Source organism: Arachis hypogaea, chromosome 17 (genome assembly GCF_003086295.3).
Source record: "Arachis hypogaea cultivar Tifrunner chromosome 17, arahy.Tifrunner.gnm2.J5K5, whole genome shotgun sequence".
NCBI lineage: Eukaryota > Viridiplantae > Streptophyta > Magnoliopsida > Fabales > Fabaceae > Arachis > Arachis hypogaea.
The window spans coordinates 9,620,384-9,647,996 of record NC_092052.1 but is presented as its reverse complement, the minus strand read 5'-3'; the positions used below and the strand labels follow the sequence as shown (position 1 = coordinate 9,647,996).

General features: G+C 36.4%; 5 protein-coding genes across 11 annotated transcripts; 3 read left to right on the top strand and 2 right to left on the bottom strand.

The window, feature by feature from the left end:
* Nucleotides 1-136: 136 nt before the first annotated feature.
* On the bottom strand, nt 137-5,416 carry LOC112766824 (sister chromatid cohesion 1 protein 1). Of its 4 annotated transcripts, none has more exons than XM_025812715.3 (20): nt 5,233-5,416; nt 4,920-4,988; nt 4,750-4,808; nt 4,496-4,540; nt 4,386-4,405; nt 4,213-4,289; nt 3,918-4,035; nt 3,646-3,727; nt 3,498-3,576; nt 3,155-3,252; nt 2,777-2,853; nt 2,536-2,688; nt 2,226-2,391; nt 1,989-2,068; nt 1,732-1,891; nt 1,557-1,614; nt 1,236-1,399; nt 1,042-1,123; nt 837-949; nt 137-718 (listed from the first exon to the last, which is right to left on the bottom strand). In XM_025812715.3, exons 1-20 carry the CDS (start codon nt 5,283-5,285, stop codon nt 636-638), a joined length of 1,836 nt encoding a protein of 611 aa, XP_025668500.1. In that variant the 5' UTR covers nt 5,286-5,416; the 3' UTR covers nt 137-635. The 4 variants fall into 4 exon arrangements, with proteins under 4 accessions (XP_025668500.1, XP_025668499.1, XP_072078412.1 ...); XM_025812714.3 differs by having other exon boundaries at nt 430-718; nt 3,140-3,252; XM_072222311.1 differs by lacking the exon at nt 5,233-5,416 and having other exon boundaries at nt 430-718; nt 3,140-3,252; nt 4,920-5,115.
* A 275-nt stretch (nt 5,417-5,691) lies between these two features.
* On the top strand, nt 5,692-8,042 carry LOC112766828 (protein VAPYRIN). Its single transcript, XM_025812721.3, has 2 exons — nt 5,692-6,547; nt 7,506-8,042. The coding sequence occupies exons 1-2, from the start codon at nt 5,882-5,884 to the stop codon at nt 7,935-7,937; spliced, it is 1,098 nt and encodes a 365-aa protein (XP_025668506.1). The 5' UTR covers nt 5,692-5,881; the 3' UTR covers nt 7,938-8,042.
* LOC112766827 (probable methyltransferase PMT23) lies at nt 8,012-16,424 on the bottom strand. Of its 4 annotated transcripts, none has more exons than XR_011874919.1 (9): nt 15,786-16,424; nt 15,228-15,377; nt 14,678-14,948; nt 14,497-14,607; nt 14,153-14,324; nt 13,808-14,059; nt 13,340-13,606; nt 13,017-13,266; nt 8,012-8,444 (listed from the first exon to the last, which is right to left on the bottom strand). XR_011874919.1 is itself a non-coding variant. In XM_025812720.3 (8 exons), the coding sequence occupies exons 1-7, from the start codon at nt 16,260-16,262 to the stop codon at nt 13,381-13,383; spliced, it is 1,659 nt and encodes a 552-aa protein (XP_025668505.1). In that variant the 5' UTR covers nt 16,263-16,395; the 3' UTR covers nt 12,764-13,266; nt 13,340-13,380. The 4 variants fall into 4 exon arrangements, 2 of the variants coding, with proteins under 2 accessions (XP_025668505.1, XP_025668504.1); XR_003184570.3 differs by having other exon boundaries at nt 8,304-8,444; nt 13,412-13,606; nt 15,786-16,395; XM_025812720.3 differs by lacking the exon at nt 8,012-8,444 and having other exon boundaries at nt 12,764-13,266; nt 15,786-16,395.
* LOC112766826 (peptide-N4-(N-acetyl-beta-glucosaminyl)asparagine amidase A) lies at nt 9,832-12,813 on the top strand. Its single transcript, XM_025812718.3, has 2 exons — nt 9,832-12,037; nt 12,156-12,813. Exons 1-2 carry the CDS (start codon nt 10,745-10,747, stop codon nt 12,702-12,704), a joined length of 1,842 nt encoding a protein of 613 aa, XP_025668503.1. The 5' UTR covers nt 9,832-10,744; the 3' UTR covers nt 12,705-12,813.
* Nucleotides 16,425-24,652: 8,228 nt separating the features above from the next.
* LOC112764482 (small ribosomal subunit protein eS4z) lies at nt 24,653-27,087 on the top strand. The gene is made up of 5 exons (XM_025810119.3): nt 24,653-24,780; nt 25,237-25,314; nt 25,422-25,602; nt 26,084-26,181; nt 26,469-27,087. Exons 1-5 carry the CDS (start codon nt 24,778-24,780, stop codon nt 26,901-26,903), a joined length of 795 nt encoding a protein of 264 aa, XP_025665904.1. The 5' UTR covers nt 24,653-24,777; the 3' UTR covers nt 26,904-27,087.
* The last annotated feature ends 526 nt before the right edge of the window (nt 27,088-27,613 follow it).

The window sequence follows — 27,613 nt, the reverse complement described above, 5'->3', positions numbered from 1 at the left end:
ATCCTTCTAATCTAAAACATATGTAATATGACTTCCAATAAATACTAATAAAATTAACATAATTGCATTTGTTTTTCTCGCACTAATAACGTCTAAGATGAAGTATGGATGTGTTGTATGCTTATGCATGTGGAAATTTAAAGAAAAGAGGGAGAGGGATGGATTTCATAATAATCCCATGTAAATTTCATTACACCTTTCCAAACAGTCCGAAATACAAATGTGTGTTTTTCACTTTTTCCACAATTAGATTCCTAAGGCTGTGATCGTATACTAATAAAGAACGAAAAACAAAATGATCCCTCTAAATACATTCTTAATTATCTTTCTAACTTCCAATATATATTTATTCAAATGTATTGCTATGGCTTGAAAACATAAAAAGTTTTGGAAAATTAGAAAATGATTAGTTTAAGAGTATAAATCATATCTAATAAAAAGATTCTTAATGTAATTTTTAAAGCATAAAGCATGTGTGGTAACTAATAACGGCATATAAGAGCTGCTTATAGTTTCCTAATTTAAACACCTACACCACTTGTTTGCTCTTAAAGAAAACAAAAACTTTTGTAATGCTGCTTAAGACTTTAAGGGAGGAATAAGTATGCATAATTGAGGAGGAAACAAAACCTTGATCACATTTTTGATCCTCTAGAGATGAGAATTTCTCCATAAGACACCTTTTGCTGAACTCTAATGGCATCACGGGAAGCAAGAACTATGCACAAAAGGTTAACAAACGCAGATATTAGAAGGACATTATGAAGTGTTTTTATATATATTTGTGTACGCGTGCGTGTATGTCGCGTATATGTGAGACGCAAATGAATAAATACCACAAGTCGAATAGAAGAGTAGCGCTGCTTTTTTCCTATCCATTCCAGCAGCCAGGATATTAAGGGATTCAGCATGAGGAGCTCCAGATGTGCTGAAATGTGCTCTCAAATGCCTGTTCACATTCAAAAGTAAAGAAATAGTGGTTATTGTAACTGAAAATTGCTTTTATTATGGAAATCAGCAAAATTCCATTGAGATTCGTACACTTGGATAGAATCTGTCATCTTGTCACTGGGATGATTCATTTTTACTTGTGTTTGCGTGGGTCCTGTCTCCACAATTAGTTCTGAAAAGAAACTTATAAGGCTGATCATTCTTAAGTTGATCAATAGCACAAGAGAATAGTACCTTTTACCTATCACAACATTTAGAGAATATATAACAACTAAATTAACTACCTTGATCTGGTGTGGGACTCTTTCCAGAACGCCTAGATATGTGGAAAGCTACTTTCTCCTCTAATGCTTCAAGGCCTCCGCTGCGGTGGAAATATCCTTTCTTCTCTACTGCTTCAAGGCCTCTGCTGCTGTTTCCAGATGATGAATTTTTTTTCCTTTTGTCTCTGTTAATGGTTTCCAAATCATTAATCAACCAAGCATTTTCTGCTAGACCATAACTCTCATCCTATTTTCATCATATGTCAAGATGGAATGGCCAATCCTTGAAAGTTGAAGGCTTAATTTGCATTTCACAAAGGTTAGTTTCTGTCATACAACTACCTTCTTGAATTGTAGTCTGGTTCCGAATCTGATCTTAGATTGGAATTATTGCCATCTCCTACAAATTCACATAAAGGAACAATTACCGCACATTTTCTCTTAATCACAGGTATACACCTGAAGAATTGACTTGGAGAAAAAGAAGATCAAATAGCCAAATAAAGATGAATTGTACCAGATTTCCCTGATGGTAGCATTGAAGTAACTTCAGGAGCGCTCACACCATTTCCAAGGTTAACTATCTGTACATCTGGGGGGGTTTTCGGTTGTCGAACACGCTGCTTCTCAACTGAGACTGGTTGATTCTGTGGCATATTGTCTAAATCTTCATAAGCCTACATATATAAACATTTTATCCAAAATGAATTAGTGTTATCGATATCCTTCAAACACACGGAAAGGAAAACTAGAATAATTATACACGTGACTCACATATCCCACGAAATCTTCATTAAGTACTCCTGGAGGCGATGAAGAAGATGGCACTGAAGGATTGGATGCTGAAGTCCTTTCTACATAGGATGTGATGTTTATTACCTTGTTTTTTATTTTGTTTTCTTTTCCACTTTTATTATGTTTAAAATTGAGCATTGGGTAATTTCTAAATACCAATTAGTACCATTTTAAAGCCACACTTCCCAAAGAGGAATAAAAAGACTCTATACCGACCTGATGGTGAATGTTTGGGTGGTTGAATGCTCTTATTCCATAAATCAAGTATAGGTGCTGGATAATATACATCTCTATTTTCACTTGTAAATAAATCACCAATAAGCACAAGAGGTGGTAGCTTCATGAGGTTAGATATCTTTGTTGAAGACATGATATCAGTACGCTGCAACAGAAGTAGCAGTATAAAACTAAGTTTATAATTGTGCTAAATAAGTAAATAACCAGTTGACATTAAAGTACTAAACATATATATGCATATATCTTTTAAATGCATGGATTGCATGCATTCTGGATATTGATTGAATACCTTTCTCTTTCTTCCTCTTTTTGAAACAAGATCAGAAGCATTTTGAAGCCAGTGCTGGTATATATGAACAGGAATTATGGTTTGCTCGTAATCCATTGCAGTTCCCACTGGTTGTCTTCTTTTCCTTTTTGTTGGGCCTGGCCTTCCACGTTCCTGTTGCATTACGCTTCAAAGATTGGTCATTTTCTATTCTATGAAGCATGATATATTGATATCCGTTGTGTCAGAAAAGTTATGCTACCTGTCTATCTCCCCTGCCTACGTCACATTGCTGGATGATCGTGTCTCCTGCGTGCTGTTGGTCATGAATTACATCATCTGCAGATTGTTATACATCAGCATGTACTTCTCTTTCTTGTTTTACTTTTTTACGTTAGCAGTATTTAGTTTTCATAAGCAGCAAATGTTAGCAGTACTTCAACAATGTAAGGTAAAACATATTGAAGGAAAGAGACAGCATCATATATAACAATGTCCCTGAAATTTGGCAGAAGAATTAATGTTTTTCTATCCAAACAATATTTTGAACTATAGCATGGTTCTGAAACAACTGCACTGTTTTAAGATCTTTGTGTTTACAGTGAAAGAAATTGTTCACACACACCTCTTGTTGGCTCACCTTGATGGGGTGGGGAGGGTACAAGCATGGTTGGAATTTGAGTGAAACCTCCTGAAGTTCCGTTTACCTGTGTTTCCTCGTCGTCTTTGATGTCGAACCTGAGGTAGTGTTGACAAAATAAAACACATAAGATGACAATAAATCATATATTCAAGATTCAAGACACTGATATTGAGATATCATAATTCAGAGATCATTTATGAATTATGAGGGAAGTGAAATAATTTAAACAGCAAACCAATTTTGACTTAATATAGATTTTCAAGCTACAAATACCATATGACATGCTGTTAAAAAACAGAAAGCAAGTCTAAATAAACAAGATGATAGAAGCAAAACCAACCTTTCAAAGCGATTGAATGGATTCATATTATCATTGAACGTATCGTTACGTTCAAATAAGGTAATATTCTCTGCATCAGCTGAGAATGATAAGAGTCAGCAAAGGGACACATTCACAACACGTATATGGATAATAAAATCAAGAAAACCTTGATGGAGATGTTCGGATTGAGCTTCCTCCCCCCTAGATCCATCATCAAAATATGCTGTTTCATCAACATTGTCAAGCCGCTGCAATGGACAAAATTTAATGCTTACACAAGCTGAAAATATCGTTCATCCTTAACATAATTTATTGACCCTTTTATGTAAAAACAATTTAAAAAAAAAAATAATTATAATTTGGTTGATAACACTAGTTGAACATGATTAATTAATGGCTATATCGATTTTGTTTATAATGAAGAGACTTGACACATACCATAGTAAAATAGGCAGCAGGCTGGAACCCCATTGTGGTGGCTGTGTTGGAAAACTGAAGGGACTCAACATCTGCTATATTCATATCTTCGATCTCAGGTAGAGTAACAGCCTCTTTCCTATCAAATAAAAGAAAATGGTTAATATAGAACAGCGTGAAATTTCAGAAGCAATGCAAATAGTATGATCCAACTCTATAATTACATATTTTTTTACTAAAAAGAAACACAAATTATTCATAAGCGATAAGAACTTAAAATATGTAAAGTAATAAGCAAGTGTTAATGTTAGGTAACTTGGCTTTAGATTTTCCTTTGGGAAGTACTGTAGGATGTGGTACACTCTTTACTTTCCATGCTTCATTGATCTCAGCCTGAAACAAACAGGAATTGAAACCAATTTATTAGAGGAAAAACTAGAAACTGAAGGAATATTAAACGTAGCAAAAAGTAGTAGTAGATCTTCGTACCAGAAAACGGGTAACGTCATCTACATGAAATATTAGAGAGTGAGTTCAGAAATTTCTTGGAAAATTGTTATGCACTGATATGGAACTTCTGTAAAGGATTCAGAACTTACCATAAAGGAGCTTCACTTTTCTCTCGTAGACAATCACTACTCCTCCTGGTGGAAAAACGCAATCAATAAACAGATATGCATAATCCATCTAATATATTTCGACTAGCTGAACTTGGAAACATAAATTCGAGAGAAATTGAAAGAAAACGAAACAATAAGAAAATAGAGCTGCATAATCTATCTAATATTCACTACTACTAACTGAAATTGGAAAAGGAAATTGAAGAGAATGGAGGATCGGAGAGAGCCGTTACCCATGAGAATACCAGAGAGTCTCAGAGCCATGGGAACCGATGGGTTCAAAATCTCTTCGCTGTGAACAAGCAACATGAAACGGTATCAAGTTGCTGAGAAATTTGATTTGGAAAAAAAAAAGAAGCAGCTACACTGAACGAAGAAGAACTATATATAAGAAAATCGTTACCAGATCTTAATGATGTTGAGCTTATCTAGTTTCCTTCTGTTGATTTTCGCGTGCATTGTAGCGGCCATCCTTCATCAAGCAGCGAGAGGAACACAGAGATTACAATTCTTATGATTTCAGAGAGGAAAAAAAATATACTATCACTGTTTAAAATGATTTTATATAAACTTTTGAATCCTCACATTCAGAGTTTGAAATTCAAACTTCCTCAACAGAGATATGGAAATGTTGACCAAAATTTGAAATCAAAATGAAACTCAGCTAAATTTAGGAAGAAGAGCACATTGATGAAAACAAAAAATGTTACGAGTACCATATTTGGCCGAGTGGAGCTTTTCGTGCAAGAAGCTGATGAGAGTAAAACATATTGAAGAAGTCACCAAGAGATAGATCAACTCTATCTGTGGCTGTGACTGTAAAATAGCAACAAGAACTCTGTGCAGTGTTTTGTGAGTGATTTCAAAAGATGCAAATCAAGAAGAGAAGCGTGTGAATTGTGAGTGATGAAAACGAAGCTCTCTCTCTCTACTCTCTTGTTCTGTCTACTTTAAACCCGCCAATTGCAATTGCAATGCAGGCAACAAGCGCGGGTATGCAGAAGAAGAACGTAGCAAACAGTGATGCACATAATAGTCACGCGAGAACAGTTTACTGATTATCCACGCGTTATACATCTATTGCTTTGCTGATTCACGTGGAGCCTCATCATGGCGAGTGTTTTACACTCGCTTGGTCGTTGATGTAATCAACCAATTTCGCACCACAACCAAATGTTGAATCCGTTAGGACTCAAAACCGTTAATAAATTTTAAAAAATAAATAAAATTTTGTCGTAGTCACGTTAGACTCACGTGACTGCCATGTTCTCCCCCTCAACCCCCTCTCTCTCACTCGCTATAACAATGTATCTGAGAATTGGTTATAGTTAAGTGTGTGAGGAAAAGTTTGTTGGGTTTGATGAGATGGAGAGGTTGGTGGAAGTGTCCGAGCCAGAGGTTCGGATTGAGTTCGCTTTGAACTGCAAATGCCGAACCACGGTGACACTGAGGTCCGTTTGCTCGAACTTACCCGTGGCATTCAAGGTTCAAACGTCTTCACCCAACAAGTTTCTGGTTAACCCTCCGAGTGGACTAATCGCTCCACTCTCCTCCGCAACCTTCCAAATCATCCTCAAACCCCAGTCTCAAATCCCACGCGCCTATCCACGCTCCCCCTCAGACCGATTCCTCATAAAAACAGCTGAGTTCATTTCCAACTCGTCCGGTTCCACTCGCCCCGACTCGATCAACTCATGGTTCGCCTCTCGCCCAAAAGGGTTCTCCACTCTGGACATCAAGCTCAAGGTAGCGTTCGTTGGGCCCGTGCTCCTCCGCGAGGCGGTTTCGCGCGGGGACTTGGATACTGTTAGGAACTTGTTGAAACGGCAGCGTTCGGTACTCGCGGATTTGACGCCAAGTGAAGCTGAGTCGCTGCTCCGAGTTGCCACCGAGTTGGCCGACCCGGAGGACATGGTTCATTTGCTGCTTGAGGCTGGGCTGAGGATCCAGGAAGCTGTTGGATCAGATAACGTCAACGGCTCTGATGATGTACACGTGGTGGACGGGAACATTGGTCCTGACGAAACGCATGTGAGTTCTCGCATCTCTTTGCTTTCTTTCAATTTTTGTCTTATGTTTTTGACGTAAAATTTTGTCTTGTTGTGAGCCCATAACTAGCTACTTATAATTCTTTTGGCGTAAGGTTAAATTTTTAAAAGATGTGTAATACTTTTTTTTTTTTTGGTTTAAAGAAGATGTGTAATACTTATATTCCATGATTTGTCTAACTGTCCACAGTGAAGCCCAAAACTATAGATTGGAAACACACACGTTATTTTTTATTAGCCAAGTGTGATGATTCCAGAAGGGTTACCATATTATATCCGTTTCTTAGTCTTGGGCTTTAAGCCCCGTTGTTAAAAAAAAAAGAAATAATTAGCCAAGTGTGACAAAATATCAACAACAATATTTTACCCAAAAAAAAACAACAATAATTGATCATGCATTGCATTTTTTTCTTAATTGTTGGTTAAGCTATTATTAGATGAGTGCTGCTAGGAGCCAATGGAGTATTTGTACAATGTGTACAATAGGCTATTTATTTGGCCCAATATGAGTTAAAAAATGAATTTCTCAAACACAATATACTCATACTATCTAGAATAACCATCCAGGTACCAGAAATAATAGATATCTGATATCCTACTCAATCGAACATTACCCCATTATAAACATTGTATAGATACTCCATTGGCTCCCTATACTTCCTCTTATTAGATATATGGACTAGATAGATGTCGCATTTCAAGTGTTCGTGTCATATAAATTAGGAATTTACACATAGAATATGGCATCACCTGCAATTCTACTAAAACCAACTCCTTTATCTTCACATATTGGTAAATTTTCATTGTAGAGATGAATTGAATTCGTGGTTTACTTTTGTCATAGATGTCTAGTTAAGAATTTCCCATGATAATAATCATACAAGAGACTATGAGTAGCTAAGACTTTATAATTTTTCTTGGTGATGAAATCTTGTGCTTAGAAAGATGTGGTGAATGATGAGGAACAAGGAGAAGCAGTATTTGAGGCTGCGAGGCGTGGAGATGTGAGGCAACTTGAGACTCTAATGAAGAGAGGTGGCGGGGTTGTGAGCTACCGTGACCAGTATGGTTTGACTGCGCTTCATGCCGCGGCTTTCAAGGGGCACAAGGATGTGGTGCTAATGCTAAGCGAAGCAGGGACGGAGTTGGAGTGTCAGGACGAGGAAGGTCACGTGCCGCTGCACATGGCAGTCGAGGGTGGCAATATAGAGACAGTTCGAGTTTTGGTGGACAAGGGTGTAAACGTTAATGCTATGAACAAGAGGGGTGCCACCCCTTTGTACATGGCGAGAGTATGGGGTTATGACGATATATGTGAGTTGCTTAGTAGTATGGGAGCATTACCTTCTTCTCTTCCTATTGTTTCATCTTAAAGTGTGTTTGTCAGCACTCATCAATACTGAAATCAATGTGAGCAAACTATGAGATACAGATGACCATATAAATGTAAATTATCAATATCTCCTTGTTTCTTATTATTTATGGTGGATTTTCTTTTAGTCTAGAATAAACATGTTTTCTGTTACTTCATTGACATGCTGATGAATCTAAAATCGTGTAAATTGCATCTTAATGGATGGAGAAAAAGCGTGTGGGACCTTAAAGGGTTGCAGTAGCATTTAATGCCTTAATCTGTAGAATGTTTCCTCGTAAGAAGTTTCCCAAACGGAAATATGCTCCTCGGGCAAATTGCTGCTTCGTTTATTAGAGATTCCTCTACCTGCTTGTGGGAAGGGAAATTCCATGGACCTTATGCTACATTTCATGTGAAAATTACACGAATTTATAGTAATAATTTACTTTGATTGATTACGGTGCACTATTCATTAAGCTGCTGATAGAAGATACTGATAACAAGAAAAATCCAACAAGAGGTATACCTGTACAACAAAATTATACGACTTCTGTGAGCAACATATCAATTAAGAAATTTCCTGTCTCAGCTTTATTCAATTATATACACGAAGCCATCTCTTTACTTGTAAATTAATCAATACATAACTCATCCAAATAATTAGGTGATGCTGATGATACTATCCTGAACTATTTCTTGTCTCTAATTTTCCCACGTATCCCCATTGATAATCTAAATTAACAGCCTCCATTAAAAAGAAAGTGAAAAGTACCATGAACCAATCATTCATATAAGGTGAAAACTCAGGTGCAGTCGACTTTACGTAAAGTTGATACTTAAGAGCCGTTAGATGATTTGACTAATTTGATAAAATGGATTTGACTAATTTGATAAAATTTTCATCTAACGACTCTCAGATATCAACTTCACTTGAAGTCGACTTTACCTGAGTTTTCACCTTCATATAATTGTTTGGTTTTCCTAATGAAGTACGAATTTGAGAGCTCTTAAACAACAATAACATAGTTTTATTTTGTATTGATGATCATTTATACTCTCTCTTTAAAAAAAAAATTAAACGACTTTTTTATTAATTTGTAATGAAGAGTGTAATCTATAGTAATTAATTAATAATTAACAACTCTATTGATTTATAAAAACAATGTGTAATTCAAGTAAATTCAACTCATTTTTCTCCTTCTTATTCTGAAGAAGAGGATTTTGGTTTTATTAAAAGAATTAAAAAAATTTCTATGAACACAATAAATTAATTATTAAATATGTCACCGTATATTTTTGTATTTTATTTATATTATTTTAAATATTTTTCACAGAATAAATAACTACGAAAACAATCAACTCTATTATTTTTGAAAAATGCTAGAAATATAATTTATTGTTTTTTACCAATAATTAGCTAGTAATGTTTAAAAGTATGATAAAAAAATATATTAATGAATTATTAGACTAAAGAAAGTAGACAGTTGACTAAAAATGTTGGTTAAAAATAATAAATTTTGCTAATCCTTGAATTTTTCTCATAAAATAATAATTAAAAAAAATTATAATTAAATGTTTTTATGAAATACATATGTATAGTATGGTGTGGCTGCTTCATATAACATGGTAGGGGTGCACAGACCCGGCCCGGCACGAAGGCTCGGCCCGGTTCCGAACACTTTTGGGGCTAATTTGGTGTGATTTCATCGGATTTAGGGTCGGGTAAGGGTCTCAAAAATAGACCCGGTCATTATTTTGGGTCGGGTCCGGGTCATAGCTCGGGTCACCCGAAGTCGGCCCGGTGACCCGGTCATCATACACAATTAATATTTTGTGTTATTAGTGATGGATCATGACTATTCTTATGTGGAATTTAAGTATTATAAATCTTAATATTTTGTGTTATTAGTCATTATAAAACTATAAGTTAATATTTTATGTTTAGAATGCATAAGACTTTAGACTAATGCATAATATTGTGTTATTTGTATTGATTTAAATATTTGGTATTATTAGACAATATTAGTATTGATTGTGGTTATACTTTAGTATTGATTGTGGTTATGCTTTAATTTTGAAGAATGGTTGGTTCTTGTTATATTTTTCTAAGTGAATTTTACCATGTTAAATAATGGTTGGAGTCTTGGAAATTTGGATATTTTTACATGCTAGCTTACAAGAAGGTATCAACGTAATGTAATGTTAACGGCCCGGTTTTCACCCGATTTTTACCCGGTATAATTGTGACCCGAAAGTGTATTGGTTTCATCGGGTCTAGGGTCGGGTTCGGGTCTAATAAATAGACCCAGTGTATACTTCGGGTCGGGTCTGGGTCACATCAAACCCGATTTCACCCGACCCATGTGCACCCCTATAACATGGTTGAAAAGAGTTACTTGTATCATAATGTGGAGTTAAACTTTGTCCCAATATGTGTATAATCAAATTTTTTTTTTTTGGTCTGCACAAGGTATCCATCAGGTCGGAAGTCCAATGACTAATTCATTGGATACTGAAGAGGCACACAAAGTTAGCGACCCTCCCAAGCAAGCAAGCTCCATTTCCATCCTCAAGTGAGTATCGAATCCGGGAGAGATGGCTAAGGGACACAGATCCTCATCCATCTGTACCAACTTGCGTTGGTATAATCAAATTTAATTTGAAAGTTCAGTCTAACAAAAATGGGATTAAAGAACAAGAACTTACTCCAATAGTACCCAGGTAGCATTTATTACCCTTTTAGTTTCTAGTTTGCTGTGAGTGTTAAGCACTAAAAACAGTCCCTTCCAACGGCCAACCAAACCTAGTGAGTAACGAGTAACGAACATGGGCACCTTCCTTTGTTTCCTCTTCCTCCTTCTACTACTCACGTACCCACCCTCAACTTCAGCCACAGTCTCACGCATCACCCACGAAGACCGTTTTACCCTCTCCGCCTCCCTCCACCGCGGCCTCGGCAGCAGAGAATACGTCGAAGTCAACTACCCTCCGCCGTCTTTGGACCCAACCCCATCATGCTCCCACAGGGTCCTCCACCACTCCTTCGGCGACACCATCAACTCTCCACCGTACTCCACTCCTTACTCCCCTCCACCACGCTGCCCTCCCCCTTGGTCCCGCGTCCTCCTTCACTTCCACGCCTCCTCTCGCGGCGACCAGTACGACCGCATCGCTGCCATCTGGCTCGGCGGCGCCGAGCTCTTCCGCACAAGCACCGCCGAGCCAACCGCATCCGGAATCTTCTGGAACGTCCGCAAGGACATCACCAGGTACTCTTCACTCCTTGCCAGGTCCGATCTCGAACTCACCATGATGCTCGAGAACATAATTAACAACGAATTCACCGGCGTTTACCACGTCACGGTTACGTTTCTCTACTACAATGCAAACTCCGTTAAGGTTCCGTTTAGGCCATGCGGCGGTGAAGGACTCACTTCCAATCGAAGGTCCAGATCTCTCATGAATCGCAATCCAGTGATTTCTTTGGACGTAGACGAATCGCCGGCAGATTTGATTATTCCGATCGCCGACGACGGTGAGCGGGGGTTTTGGTTCAAGGTGGAGAACGAAAGGGACTTGCATTCCAGAAAGATTCGAATTCCGCGGAACACGCACCGTGTGGTTCTTGAACTATACGTGTCGTTTCACGGAAACGATGAATTCTGGTACACGAATCCGCCGAATTCGTACATCATTTCTAACGGTTTAGCGACGGAGCGCGGTAACGGTCCTTACAGGGAAGTTTTCGTGACGATTGACGGCGATATTGTCGCGTGGGAGGTTCCTTTTCCGGTGATCTTCACCGGCGGCATCAACCCACTGTCGTGGGCGCCGGTGGTGGCGATCGGCGCCTTCAATCTCCCTTCGTACGACATCGACATTACCCCGTATTTGGGGAAGCTTCTCGACGGGAAGGAACACAAGTTCGCATTAGGAGTGTCTCAGGGCATTTCATATTGGCTATTGAACGCGAATCTCCATGTTTGGTTGGATCATGCATCTAAAGTGGTTCAGGCGAGCTACCCCGCTCGACGGAGCCCTGAAACGAACATCGAACGGCAAGAAGAGTTTCTAGGGCTCAATGGCGAGTTTGAGGTTGAAGCAGAGAAGGAAACTATGGTAGTTACAGTTAGTTATACAACTAGCATGTTAGTTAGAACTTACAACAGTTAGTTGAGTTAGTTATACAGCTGGCATGTTAGTTAGAATTTTAGTGAGTTTGTTACTTGTGTTGCAGGTGACAGGGTGGGTTACTTCAAGTGCAGGGAATGTGACTACTAGTATCTCACAAATGTTCACGCTAAGGAACTTCATGAAGTTCCAAGAGGACGGGACATACAAGATGGTGAAGCACAAGTTCAAGGCAAAGACGAAGGTGAAGGTAAAGAACAGCCATGGCGAGATGATCGCGAAGCTCAAGGTTAAGCGGAAGTACCCTCTGAGGGTCATCACATGGACCGAGCCGATTTTGTTTGGGGATGATGATACTGATGACGACGATGACGACGCTGAAGATGAGAAAAGTTACAGGCTTGTCACCAATGTTTCTCATACTCTTGAGCAAAGCTATGTTAGTTCGTGCATTTCAAGGTCGATTGAAAATAAGCAAGATTCAAAAGGGTGGATGGATGTTAAGGGTCACAATGTTCTGTCAGGTCAAGCAAACACCAAACAGAATTATAGCTATATTGATAGGTTTAATTGTTACTCTCGCGATGTTGCTGCGGCTAATGGAAGGCTTATTAGAGACGAGTCAAGTGTTAAATGTGAAAATTTTGTTATTTAATTTTTGCTGCCGTGCTACCTCTTTGTGTAGCTTCTATTTTATTGTTTTTGGTCACAATATTGAGCATCTTATGAATTATGATTATGAATCTTAACTTGTATATTGTTCTCATGCCCCTGTTACAGGATGTTACAAAGAGCAAAACCCAAGTTCCCTCTATGAACTTAATTTTACTGAACCTGGAAAACCTGTGATGTATATGTGAACAAAGTACTCAAGTTTACATCAAAAGATAATCATACTGCAAATAAATTTGGGGTATCCTTCTCTATATTGACTATAAATAAATTCAGTTGTCAGCGAATTTCTTACACTCATAATTGGTTGTGAGGTTGAAAAACAAGCCTGAGAAGCAGCAACCAAACCCTATTCAAAAGCCGTGGGGCGCCAGAAACTCTTCTTACCAACAAGAAACTGATTTTGATGCAATGATACAGACCAGTGAAGCGAATGCAATACTGGGGTCAGTTTGTTTAGAATCTCCAGAGAATCACGAACCACCAAATATCCATCCGGTCTCAATATGCGATCAATCTCCGCAACCACATCCACAATATCGCATCTGACAAGATTGACAATTGTCAGGATCAAATATATTAACACAGCTATGCTATAGGATATAGAACTAAACTCACTGAGTTCTAGAAAGATGACAATAGCAGAAAGAACATTTGTCTCATAGGTTTTGGTTTCTCCAACAAGCATACCTTTTCTCAACATATTGGAAGAGAAAACTAGAATGGAGGAGATCATACGTGCGAGGATAAGTGTTGAAGGATTCGCACCAATCATGATACATTCCTATTAACCCTCTGTCGTATATAACTGAAAGAGTATCCCACACGTCAATCGGTACCACATTCATCACCCACACTGGTAGATCAATGAGTGCAGAGGCAAATCTGAAATAAAATGCTTATCAGCTTCAAAGAAACTTGGATTAGTCACTGACAAAATTGTATTGATGCAAATAACAGTCAAAGGAATCAACAATATGGATCTGTCTAGGCCTGAAAATTGCATATATTGTACTAAGTCACTAATAAATGAAAAGGGACCAAAGCAAGAAAAAAACAACTAATCTTTAATTAAATATGCTTTACCCTGCATAACCAGCATTCATGTCCATTACATTTCGTATACTTGACCATTTTATTGAAAGACCTTCTGCATAAACATCTGAAACTAATTGAGACCAGAGTTTGCTGTCCTTGTAAAACTCGTCAGTAGCGTCCGAGTCAAGTAAGCTCGGAGGCTTACTGTTAAGTCTCTGGGGCCAAGGCATGGGCCAGCTCTGCAGTTCGCCCATACCATCGACTGAGAGAGGAGTCAGGCAACTATCAAGTTTGGCATACCTAAATATGCTCATGCAGAGAGAGTCAGCAAGGACAGAAAATTAAGTGACATAGGAATATGACATAAACTAGATGGAAACAAAAAAAAGTTACCATGAACTATTTTTTGAGTCCTTATTTTCGCATAAAGGAGGAATTTTCTCTTTGCGATTCTCATAGCAGGAAGAAGAGGTGGGCTTCTGGTAGATAACAAGCCCGATTCCAGCTGAATCACGACCATTAGCCACAACCGACCAGCACATAGCTTTGGTTATTTCCACCATCACTGCACAAAGCAAGGACAACAAATACATTAGAAAAAAGAATTCTAACTGCTTTTAGGACTAAAGCTTTATTCTTCACCGGTAAAAACAACTTTGACTAGAGAGAAAACAAAGAGATACTGACATAGATGTATTCGAATAAATAAAGAGGGAGAGCGAGAGAAAAAGACTAACCACTCCATATTTGCTGATCCTTTTCGTTGTCGCGATAAACTGGAGTTGCAGACCATGCAAAGAAGCCTCCTGGTCTGAGAATCCTATTGAGTTCGTATAGTGGTTTCCCACCTAAACATGTAAACCAGATTAGTTAACAGTTCTAACAGATATTATAGAAGGCTAGGCAAGAAGGAATTACCATCTGCTTCCCAATGAACCCTGCACCGTGCACAATGGATCATGTCAAAAGCACTATCAGGAAAAGTCAACTTTTGTGTTCCAATGACAGAAAGAGTTGCAGGAATTCCTCGCTCCAAAGCAAACTGTATCTGAGCTTCATGTTCATCCTTTGGAGCAAATGACATGGTAATGACATTTTTGTCCAGCAGATAACCACCAAAGCTAGCAACACCACAGCCAACGTCTAGAACAACCCTGATATGCTTTCCCCATTGAATTTTGGGTAATGTCTGGTGAAAAATCACAAAATGTAGTAAGCCTTCAAGAAACTAAATCAAGATCTAGTTATATTAAGGTAACATTTAATTAAGAAATAGAAATAAAATCAGATCATAGATGAGTTTCATGAATCTTAAAGAGAATCAACAAAACACGATATCTATCTATACTATAGCCAAAAACAAAGGTTATAAGCCTAACTATTCTCTTATTCTATACACATTTAGCTCCTATCCGAATTAATATGCTCAAATCTAAGGTAAATAATTTGAGAGCACATGAGAGTGTACCTCCTCCATGAACTGAATGTAATGATCAACTCCATCTTTAAATTGAGTACCACCACCTGGAAAGACAAGATATTCGCCGGACTTCACCACCCAGTGCTGGTCCTTCTTGTACTCAACTAGCTTTGGATGAGGGACATTATCATACCAAATCTGAAAACAACAGTAACATGAAACTCCTATAACCATGACTAGATAAAACTTAAAAGTAAGAATCAGATGTTTAACTAACAGTATCACCACTTTCAAAAGAGATTAAACATGTGAGTAATCACAGCAACAACACCATGTGCTCACTGCCCTTAAAAACCATTCTGCTATATCCCTTTCAACATAACTTCCGTTTTAACTACTTTTGTAATGTATGAACTATGAACAAAACATATGTCTAGATATATTGATTTTTCAATGTAACAAATTAGTGAAAGAAACATTCATTTGAGGCAACTCAAGTATACCAGATAAGTACTAATTTTATCAACATGAGATTGATACATCCTTCAACAGAAATCAAATTACAAATCACAAAAAAATTCCCTCTTACCGAACTATCAATCTCACCATGTCCCTGCTCTTAGGCCACGGAACTGGAAATCTATACCCTTTGGGAAGTGGCAGCAAACACTTGAGACTGTTCTGAGGGCAATGCCTCTCCCTGTGTTCCATGTGCTTCCTTGACTTGAGGGCCTTAATGGCTTCCCAATTATCCAAACAGGGTATATAATCCACCGCCAAAGGTCCCTTACAAAGCTTCCAATCAATAAGAACAGCCTCTTTCTCTTGCTGTTGTTGGCTTTGATTAGTAATTGCAGGAGGAGGTGCATGATGATCATGTTGGGGTGCAGGGAGAGGGTCAAGTAGAGATGGTGGTTGGTTTTGGACATTATTGGAGGAGAGAACAAAAGGGTTGAAGGTGGAGATGGTGGTGTTGGTTGTGTTAGTGAAAATGAGGACACCGACGAAAAAGAACAATCCCAAGAGAGTTAAGATGAAGGGGTATTTTCTCTCCTTGAAGAACTCTTCACCTATAATTCCCATTTATGTTTGATTTGGTAACACAATTGTGATGTGAATCTGGAAATGAGTGTCAATGAAGGAAGGAAGGGAGGCACCAGGCACCAATTTGTAATAGAAAGAGACAAAGAGGGTAAATATGGATGGTGATTGGGACAAGAACAAAAGTAACCACTGACACACACATTTAATTCTAGTATCTTGTTACGTATTTATGTATGTACAATTGTACACTGTACTTCTTCAACCCTCCCACCCAACCTCTGATAATGACAACCTACAGAGTCAAACATACTCAGCTTTTTTTTAGTACTATGTTAAAAATAAAAAGTCAGTACTTTGTTCAACAAAAATACATTACAGTTTTTCTGAAATTAAATTTTAAATGTTTTTTAACCGGTATAATTCATTAAAATGGGTGATCAACGATGTACAAATATATGAGTTAGTTTAACTTTTCACGATCTGCAAAAAGTCGAAAGACAATCATGAAAAAATGCAAAAAAATAAAAAAAATTACAAAAAAAACTTAGAAAGCTAACACGTGTAATAACTACTTTTTATAATCTACAAAATGTTTCAAATGAGATTGTTTTCCACGACATACAAAAAATATAGTCCATATCCATGTAATACATTGAAGATATGTATAACATGTTTAAAATAATACTGTTTTGTTTGTATTATTGTTAATAATTTGTTATGGGTTAAAATTAAACATAACATTTAGTTTTCGTACTTCAAACTTGGTTTATCAACCAGTTGCCAAACTTGGGTTAATTTACGAGTCTTACAAACTTATTGATGTACTTGTATCGGATACAAATTATGATTCTAAACCCATAGGAAATAATATATATAGTTAGATAGATCTAATTAAATGTGTTGAGTAGAGGTTACATAATGTGCCTCTGAGTTACTATAAGTTTTACAATTACAAATGTGACAGGTGCATACATATTTTGCTAATGAACTCCTCTTCCTGATCGATGCACAGCTGTGAATTACTATGTAATAAAATAGGCATTATTCAATGTTCATCATGAATGCATGCCATGCCAGTAGTGATCATTAATGGCCGATCACAGGGTAGTGTTTTGGTTATCTGGGTTTGAATTTATAAAAAGAGAAAACTATATTTCTTCTCAGCTGAGCACTAGGGTCGATGACATGATTAGAACTTGGAAGGAAGGATAATCGATAAGGTTTTGAAGAGATTCTCAAAATAGAAATTTGCTTTTTATGGAGATTGCCAATTTATGTAAAAGGTGGCTCCCGAAAGGCTTATAAGTTATAAGTTAATAAGGCATGAAACCTCTAGCAATCTCACACGATATGCCCACCGTTGAGCTTATTATTAGTATTATATTTTAGAGAAAATTACACTCTCCTCTCATGCGAGATGCTAAAATGACATTTATCTCTCCTCTATATTTTATAAATGTACATTCTTCTTCCTTCTAACTTTTAAAAAACTTCCTCTTTAATCCATTTTAAACTTTTTGTGTTAACTAATGTTAATTTTATCCATTTTTTAAGAAAAAATAAATTATTTTTAAAAAAAATACCTATTAATAAAAATTTTATTTTTTATCATTAAATTTTACTTACTAAAATATCTTTTAATAAATTATTCTTTTATTGATTAAATTATATTTTTTAAAAAATTTAATAATTATATAATTTTTTTTCTAAAATACCCTTCAATAATTTTTTAATTATTAAATTATAATTTTACCAAAATTTTCGTTAATAATTTTTTTATATTTTATTATTAATTTTTTGAGATCTATATATATTATTTTAATATTAATTTTAAAAAATTTTAATAAGATTATTTTTCAATATCAATATATATTAATTGTTATATATATTAATAGTGATAAAAAAGTTTTATTTAATGTTAAAATAATATATATTGATATAAAAAAATTAATAGTAAACTATAAAAATAATTGTTAACAAAATGGTAAAATCACAATTTAATAATTAAAAAATATTGAAGGATAGGTATATTAAAAAAAATAATTTAATTATTAATTTTTTAAAAGTATTTTAATAAAAATATAATTTAATCAATAAAAAAATAATTTATTAAAAGGGTATTTTGATAAGCAAAATTTAACGATAAAAAATAAAATTTTTGCTAATAGGTATTTTTTCAAAAAATAATTTATTTTTTCTTAAAAAATAGATAAAGTTAATATTAGTTAGCACAAAAAATTTAAAATAAATTAAAGAGGAGGTTTTTTAAAAGTTAAAAGAGATGAGAATGTACATTTATAAAATAGAAAGAAAGAAAGTGTCATTTTAACATCTCGCAAAAAAAAAAGTGAAATTTTCTCTATATTTTATTGAGACGGAGCTAAAGTTTCAAAAAGAAAGATCTAATTACAAACTAGATGGGACAAGAAAATTCCTTTTCCATAATAGAAAAGGATGCTCACAATTTCTCTTTGAGCTATTTCCTAAAATTATAATTCTAATTCTACATCTAAACTTTTGCGCCTGTCTAAGACAATCATTACCTCTATTATTTTTTCTATAAATATTCACAAAAAAATATTCCAAACCATTGAGCTTATTATAAATAATATTTTATCGCAGAGTAGGATCAAATTGGCGAAAAAATTGGTAAAAATAAAAAAAGGTAAGAATTTAATTATCTTCAAATCTAAAGAAAAGATATTTATAATATTTTTATGATTTTTTATTGTATTTTTTAATTCGACAGGTCAAGTATTAATCCGTCCTCTCCATTTAAGGGTTTATTATTGGTTAATAAATTACTCCATACACAAAGCAAAATTCAAACCGAAAATTTAACTAATAAGCTAACTACTATTAAATGTTATTACTTTTTTGTTGCTTGTATGAATTGTTAGTTGTTACATAGCTTTGAATTGAGCTAGTCTTTTTTTATGCGTTATTGAGAGGTTTTTTTTATACAAATAAATATATAAAAATATTTGCAGAAAATGGTCACTAAGATGCGTAGAGTCATTTTATTATTAGTGTTGTGTCACGATCTTGGACACACTCTAACGCTACCGTGTCGGCAGTCATACTTACTCAACCTCTTTAGTTAAGACCAAGTCAGCCTAACCCTCAATACTTAGTAAGAAAGCTAAGAACATAAGAGAATACAAGAGAAATGAAACTTTGGTGGAAAGAACACTTTATTACTCAAGTGTTTGTTACAACTTACAAGTGACTCACACACGATTCACACTAACTCTCACCTCCTATTTATAGCCATCCACCTCCTTAATGGATGGTTAGGATTAAATCTAATCAACTTTCCATATTAATTATCTAGAACCTTCATTACAAATATCTATCCTACGACAACTTTTTAAATACTTTTAGATTCTTCCATACTACTCTTCATATTCCTATATACATCCACACTCTTGTAGAATACTCTATGACCTTCTAGAGTCTTCTAGAACATTCTAGGGTATTCCGAGACCTTCTAGGGTATTCCGAGACCTTCTAGGACATTCTAGAACGTTCCGAAACCATCTAGAGCATTCTCAAACACTCAAAAAAATTATACAAACACTGTTAAATATAACCTTCAAAAATTTACCGTGACATTCTCCCCCACCTAATGCGCAGATGTCCTCATCACGTTCTGTTCATGATAGCGCTCTAGGTGTTCTTGGAATTGCCACAGATCTTCACGAGCTTCCCAGCTAGCTTCAGTTATCGGGAGTCCTTTCCACTTGATCAAGTATTGAATACATGGTGGTACTCCTCTTTGTTGCACGATGCGATTAGCTAAGATCTCTTCGATTTTTTTATCAAAGGATCTAATCACCACGGGCGGAGCACGACTTGAGTCACCTCTACTCAGTTCATCTTGGTCTTCATGATGCAACCTTTCCTTGATGATATGCAAAATATCTCCTTCGACCACATAAATGGCTTCCAACTTAGCTTTGCGGCTCAGGACATCTACTACCACATTAGTCTTGCCAGGCTTGTATTCAAATTCGAAATCAATCTCAGCTAAAAAATCTTGCCACCTAACTTATTTGGGGCTTAACTTCTTTTGAGTTTGAAAGTAGCTTGTAGCCACATTGTTTGTCTTGACAATGAAGTGTGAACCAAGCAAGTAGTGACGCCAAGTTCTTAGACAATGTACCACTGCAGTCATCTCCTTCTCTTGGACGGTGTATCGCCTCTCTGTATCATTCAACTTGTGACTTTCAAAGGCAATAGGATGTCCTTCTTGCACTAAAACCCCTCCAATAGCATAGTCAGAAGCATCAGTGTGGACTTCAAACACCTTCGAGTAGTCAGGCAGTGCTAGTACTGGTCCTTCTGTGATAGCAGTCTTCAACTCATCAAAGGCCTTTTGACACTCCTTTGACCATTCCCAAGAGTGATTCCTTTTGAGAAGATCAGTTAATGGTGCAGCCTTGGTGGAGTATCTCTTGATAAATCTTCGATAGTAATTAGCCAACCCAAGGAATGACCTCAATTCAGATACCTTGTTTGGAGGCTCCCATTCTTTAATAGCCTTCACCTTTCCTTGATCCATGCAGAGAGTTCCATCTTTAATGATGTGTCCCAAGAAGTGGACTTCGTCCCCTTACAAAGGAACACTTTTTCTCCTTCACATATAGGTTATTCTCTCGCAAGATCTTAAACACGGTTCGTAAGTGTTCTACATGTTCCTCCAAGGTATTGTTGTAGACAACAATGTCATCCAAGTAGACCACTACAAACCGATCAAGGTAAGGTCGAAAGATCTCGTTCATCAAGGTACAGAAGGTCGCAGGAGCATTGGTCAAGCCAAAAGGCATTACCAACCACTCATACGATCCATACCTCATGACACACGTGCTCTTAGGCTCATCACCATCGGCAATCCTCACTTGGTGATATCCTGACCTCAAATCAAATTTTGAGAACCACTTGGCTCTACCAAGTTGATCAAACAAATCGGCTATCAAAGGAATAAGGTATTTGTTCTTGTGGTTACCTTGTTAAGTACTCGATAGTCGATGCATAGTCTCAACGAACCATCATGCTTCTTTTGGAACAAGACTGGTGCGCCATAAGATGCCTTCGATGGACGGATGAACCCAGCATCTAGCAAATCCTTGAGTTGCTTCTTCAACTCCTCAAGTTCTGGTGGTGCTATCCTATAAGGTGTTGAGGCAGGCGGCTTTGCTCCTGACTCCAATTCAATCTTGTGGTCCACCTTCCTCTTAGGTGGTAGTTATTTTGGCAACTCGGGAGGTAATCACATCTTTATTTTCTTCAAGGACTTTCTTAATTTCGGGAGGAACGTCTTCTCTTTCAAGGGTTGACTCCTCTTGTAATAGAGCCAAATATGTAATCTCTCCCTTCTTGAACTCTTTCTTGAGTTGTATAGCAGAGAGCATCGATGGTCCTCCAACTTTAGAAACTATAGGGACCATGCATGGAGACCCTTTCTCCATGACACATACTATATCATAGTATGGCATATGTATTATATTTGCCTTCCTTTGCAAATCAAACCCGATGACTATTTTAAAATCGTCCGTGGGTGCTACTGAGAAATCCACAAGACCCTTCCAAGAATCAAGAGTCATCTCAACCCCTTTTATTACTCCCTTAAGGGGTTCACCCTTGGTATTAATGGGTTTGAACCAACCATTCTTTTTGGTGATCTTCAACCCAAGCCTATTCGCTTCATCAGGCGTAATGAAGTTGTGTGTAGCACCAGTGTCGATCATAGTCATGACGGATTTTTCATTGATAAAGGTCTTGACATACATCAAGCCTTTCTTTCTGCGGTGCTTACCTCTTTGCCCTTCATAGCATTCATGAGTTGGATAGATCCAACACACTCATTTACTTGATTTTGGGCCTCTCATTCATCGGCGATAGATATCAGAGTCCCTAGATTGTGACAGTCCTTCATTTGGTGTGGTCCCTTGCATACGAAGCATCTTCCTTTGGGTACGAAAGCCTTTTTCTTTTCCTCGTACTCTTTCTTTGAAGAGTATTTTCCTTCCTTCTCGGTTGAGAAACTCTTCTCATTGTCTCCCCCACCTTTAGTAGAACTAGGCTTGGAGGAAGACTTGGGTTTAGAGTCTCCCCTATGATACTCAGTGAGTGATTCGGCCACCACGATGGCCTCATCGATATCCTTAACATTCCTTCTTTGTAGTTCTTGCTTTGCCCAAGGTTGGAGTCCATCAATGAAGAAGAACAATACATCCTCTGGTGCTAAGTTGGAGATTTGAAGCGTGAGAGTAGTGAACTCCTTTACGTAGTTGCTAATTGTACTCTTGTGATTCAACTCCCTCAATTTCTTCCTTGCTTCATACACCACATTCTCAGGGAAGAATTGCCTTTTCAACTCCCTTTTGAAACTTTCCCATGTGGCTATGTTGCAAGTACCATTCTCCATATTTACGCATTTTCTCCTCCACCACAAAATAGCATTATCAGAAAGGTAGAGAGCTGCAGTGCGTACCTTTATTGCTTCTTCGACCACCCCTTGGCCTTCAAAGTACCTCTCGAGTGTCCCTCACACCCTTAAACTCCTTTGACTTTGGAAGATCAATCTTTGTCGTTTCCCTTATAATGGTTGGTCGAGATTTTGCCTCCTCGAACCAAACTCGAACTTCCTCAAATAACTTCAAGGAATTCTCAAACTTCTCTTTGATTTGGAGCATGCTTTCTTTGAAAGCATCTAGTTCTCCTAACACGTAAGTCTCGATGGTCTCCTTGTCATGTTCTATCCTTTGGAAGCGCGCATCCATAAAGGATAGAACATTCTCCAACATAGAAATTCTCTCTTCTAAGAAGTTAGAGTCCTTACCTCTAGGCTCACTTGAAGAACGGGTCTTCCTGCCTCCCCATTGAGAAGGAATAGCATCCCTTCCTCTTTGAGACTCAACATGCTCCATGGTTACACTAGAAGCCATACCCACAAACCACTTATGCTCCCTCTCGAACCTTGCTCTGATACCAAATTGTCATGGCCTTGGACACACTCCAACGCTACCGTGCCGGCACTCAGACTCACTCAACCTCTTGAGCTAAGACAAAGTCAGCCTAATCCTCAATACTTAGCAAGAAAGCTAAGAACACAAGAGAATACAAGAGAAATGAAGCTTTGGTGGAAAGAACACTTTATTACTCAAGTGTTTGTTACAAGTGACTCTCACACGATTCACACTAACTCTCACCTCCTATTTATAGCCGTCCACCTCCATAATTGATGGTTAGGATTAAATCTAATTAACGGTCCATATTAATTATCTAGAACCTTCATTACAAATATCTATCCTATTACAATTTTTTAAATACTTCTAGATTCTTCCATACTACTCTTCATACTCCTATATACATCCACACTCTTCTAGATTACTCTATGACATTCCAGAGTCTTCTAGAACTTTTTAGGGTATTTTCGAGACCTTCTAGGACATTTTAGAACGTTCCGGAATCATCTAGAGCATTCTCAAACACTCCAAAAAATTATACAAATAATATTAAATATAACCTTCTAAAATTTACCGTGACAGTTGGCTAAATAAAAATGCACACCAATTCTTTTATGGCTGATAATGAACAGACACTCTGACCCATGAAAAATGAAGCGCACATAAAATAAAGTAGTTGGCTATTTCTCACCTAATACACGTGAAATAAATAGTGATGAATAATAATAATAAAGGCAAATAATAGTTATAATAACACTAATAATAAATAATTATAACTACAATAGTAATAATAATAGTAATGAATAATAATAATATTTAAATTAACAATAATAATTATGTTTAAATTAATAATAACAATAATTAAATTACAACAAAATAAAAATATTACTACAAAATAGATTGACCTTTTTAATTAAATGTACAAAAACATAATCATCATCTATCCGGATAAAAGTTTTCTAGAATAATTTTTTTTTTGAATAAGTGACATGCTATTTTTACTTTTTGTTTTTAATTTACCATATATATATTGAAGGGGGATCAAGAGGCTTGCATGCAAAAGCAAGCCTCACAATATTTCTAAAAAATTTTAGAATTATAATAATTTGATAAAAATAAAGGGATATTAAAAAACGAGTAGAACAAATGTAGAGAAAAATAAAAAATCTTAATCACATAGATGATTGTCATAATTTTTTTAAATTTAATTTAAAATATAAATATATTTTATAGTGATATTTTATTTTATTGTAATTTAAATATTATTATTATTAATTTAAATATTATTATTATTGTTAATTTAAATATTATTATTATTATTATTATTATTATTATTATTATTATTATTATTATTTGTATAAAAAAGCCTTATTGAGAATTTCAGATAGTCTTTTTGTTTTTTGGGTTGTCAGACAGGCTCAGCATAACTAATAAGTCTTAGGCCCATTTAGCTAATACGGCCCACCAAATTAGGGTTTATCATATGAAGACCCCCTTTTCTATCTCTCCACTTTCGAGCTTGCCATTGAGACCCTAGCTTAGAGCTTAGTTTCTCTTCAGATCTCAGAGCTCGCAAACTCAACATGGTTAGTTCTCTTGTTCCTGCCTCCTACATATCGCGCATTATTCTTTTTCATATTTTCAATCTCATCTTCTTAATTCTGTTTAATTCGTTTTTCGTATTATATTTTATTTTTGTCGAATGAGTTATTCAATTTCCATCGAAATGTGTGTATCAATCTGTATTCTATTACATTAGAACTCAGTATTGTGCTTTGCACTATGATGATAGCAAGGTTTTGATCCCCTATTTTATGTTCATAAGTTTGTTGTAGGGTTTTGTTGTTTTTCTTTGGAAGTTGGAACACTGATACTGACATAAACGGGGTTTGTTAGATTATAATCCTGTGATTCTTGACATAATTTGTTATGGCTTGTTATTATAATTTCGTGGTAGCTTAGTAATATGAAGACCCTGATGTTGACTTATCCTTTTGAATCTGTGTTTATACTTTGATCTTCTAATTTTATCATTGTAACAGGCAAGGGGATTGAAGAAGCATTTGAAGAGGCTCAATGCCCCCAAGCATTGGATGCTTGACAAATTGGGTGGTGCTTTTGTAAGTTCAAATTTCAGATTTCATTTCCCAGCTTGCAAATTATTACAATGATGGATTTTGAAGACTTAATTGGAAATTTGATCATTTTTTTGGGGCTCTCGGTGTAGGCACCTAAGCCCTCATCTGGACCACACAAGTCTAGGGAGTGCCTCCCACTGATACTCATCCTGAGAAACAGGTTGAAGTATGCCCTCACATACCGTGAAGTCATTGCTATTCTGATGCAGCGTCATGTGCTTGTTGATAACAAGGTCAGGACTGACAAGACATATCCAGCTGGTTTTATGGGTAAGAATGTTTCATTCCATATTTTTTTCCCGAAGTAATTTAACGCTGTGTGTTCATGTTGTAAAGTTGTCATGCCGTAGTAATGGTTTTTTCCTCACTTGATGTTTTATGTGTTAATTTAATGTTCAGTGAATTGATTTAACATGGGGAATTGTGAAGTGGAATTCATGGAGTAATTGTTATTGATTTCTGAGGGCTTTAAAGAGTTTTTCCATCCCAGTAGTGTACTTAGGTGTTAGTTAAGGTAATCATTTACTATAAATAGAAGGACAGAATGGATTAGTTAAAGCTATCTGATAATTTGGTGAAATTTTGGGGTATTGGAGCTCTAAATCTAACTCAAGTTTGTGTTCATGGCATATTGTTCTGGATTCCAAAGTAAAATCTAACTCATTTTTTAGTTTACGTAGTTTCCTTTCAATTATTCCTATCATTGCTACTGGTTCTAAGTTTTAACACTGTTATATTTGTATTTTTACAGATGTTGTATCAATTCCCAAGACAAATGAGAACTTTCGCCTTCTCTATGACACCAAGGGCCGATTCCGTCTCCATTCAATCCGGGATGAGGAGGCCAAGGTACTTCTTGGTTAACCCAAAATAACTTATCCAGCTCTTGTCTCCGTCTTCCAAAATTATATATATATAGTGATATTACATGCTAACATGTATTACAGAGCAGAATATCTTTGACATTTTATAGTGACAGGTTCTTCACATATGCGAGCGAACTCATTTTGATGATTCTGATTTGTATATAGTTAACTATTTGGGTTATTTTATTTGAAAAAATTTACATGCCATTATCTTATCGATAATTCCCACTTAGCTTTCACTGATTTTTCTTGCAATGGTTTATATTGCAGTTTAAGCTCTGTAAAGTTCGTTCAGTTCAATTTGGGCAAAAGGGTATCCCATACCTGAACACCTATGATGGTCGCACCATCCGCTATCCTGATCCTCTCATCAGGGCTAATGACACCATTAAGTTGGATCTTGAGGAAAACAAGATTGTTGATTTCATCAAATTCGATGTTGGGAATGTTGTTATGGTCACTGGTGGAAGGAACAGAGGGCGTGTTGGAGTGATCAAGAACAGGGAGAAGCATAAGGGAAGTTTTGAGACAATCCATGTTCAGGATGCCATGGGACATGAATTTGCAACCCGTATGGGCAATGTGTTCACCATTGGCAAGGGATCAAAGCCGTGGGTGTCACTTCCAAAGGGCAAGGGTATCAAGCTTACAATCATTGAGGAAGCTAGGAAAAGGACTGCCGCACAACAGGCCGTCACTGCTTAAAATCTCGAAGGAATAGACATGAGTGCTTGGTAGTTTTATGATTCACTGTTTTTTGTTTTCTCTTGGCTCAAGATCTTTTATCTATTGAATTTTGAATGTTTTGAATTTTGCTCTACACTAATGACTTCATTCCGCCTGCTATATTTGTGAACAAATATTATCCTTCCAAAACCTATCTTTGATATCCTTTTGTCTTTCGTTGCGACATAATTGAGGAAACGGAGTAGGTTCACGTCATGTTTGTTTTAAACATGATCATTTCTCGTAGAGAAAAACATTCACTTTCAATTCGAGTCTAAAAAATTTGGATAGATATTCTTATTCTGGAGACCATCCAAGATATAGATTATATTCTCTACTGCGGCTTTGCACCTTCATTTCTACGTGTGTTTTTAGGCTTTCCATCAAATTTCTGGATCAATTATATTTCACTTTTGTTAAAAGGGAAAAGCATGAGGCGATGCTAATACAGCACTCATATTTGACAATTGCAATTTTAGTTTTATATATTGTTCCATCATTCATAACTTAGACATTTGGATTACGCAATGATGATATACGTATATAAACAAACTCTTCCTTGTCATAGACTAAGCAGCATGTTTAAGTGTACAAGATTCATGCAATGGCTGCATCTGGCACTTGTTTTTTATATACACCTGACATGGGAATATGGCTGCCTTTTCAATCAACGTTTTCAATACATCAAT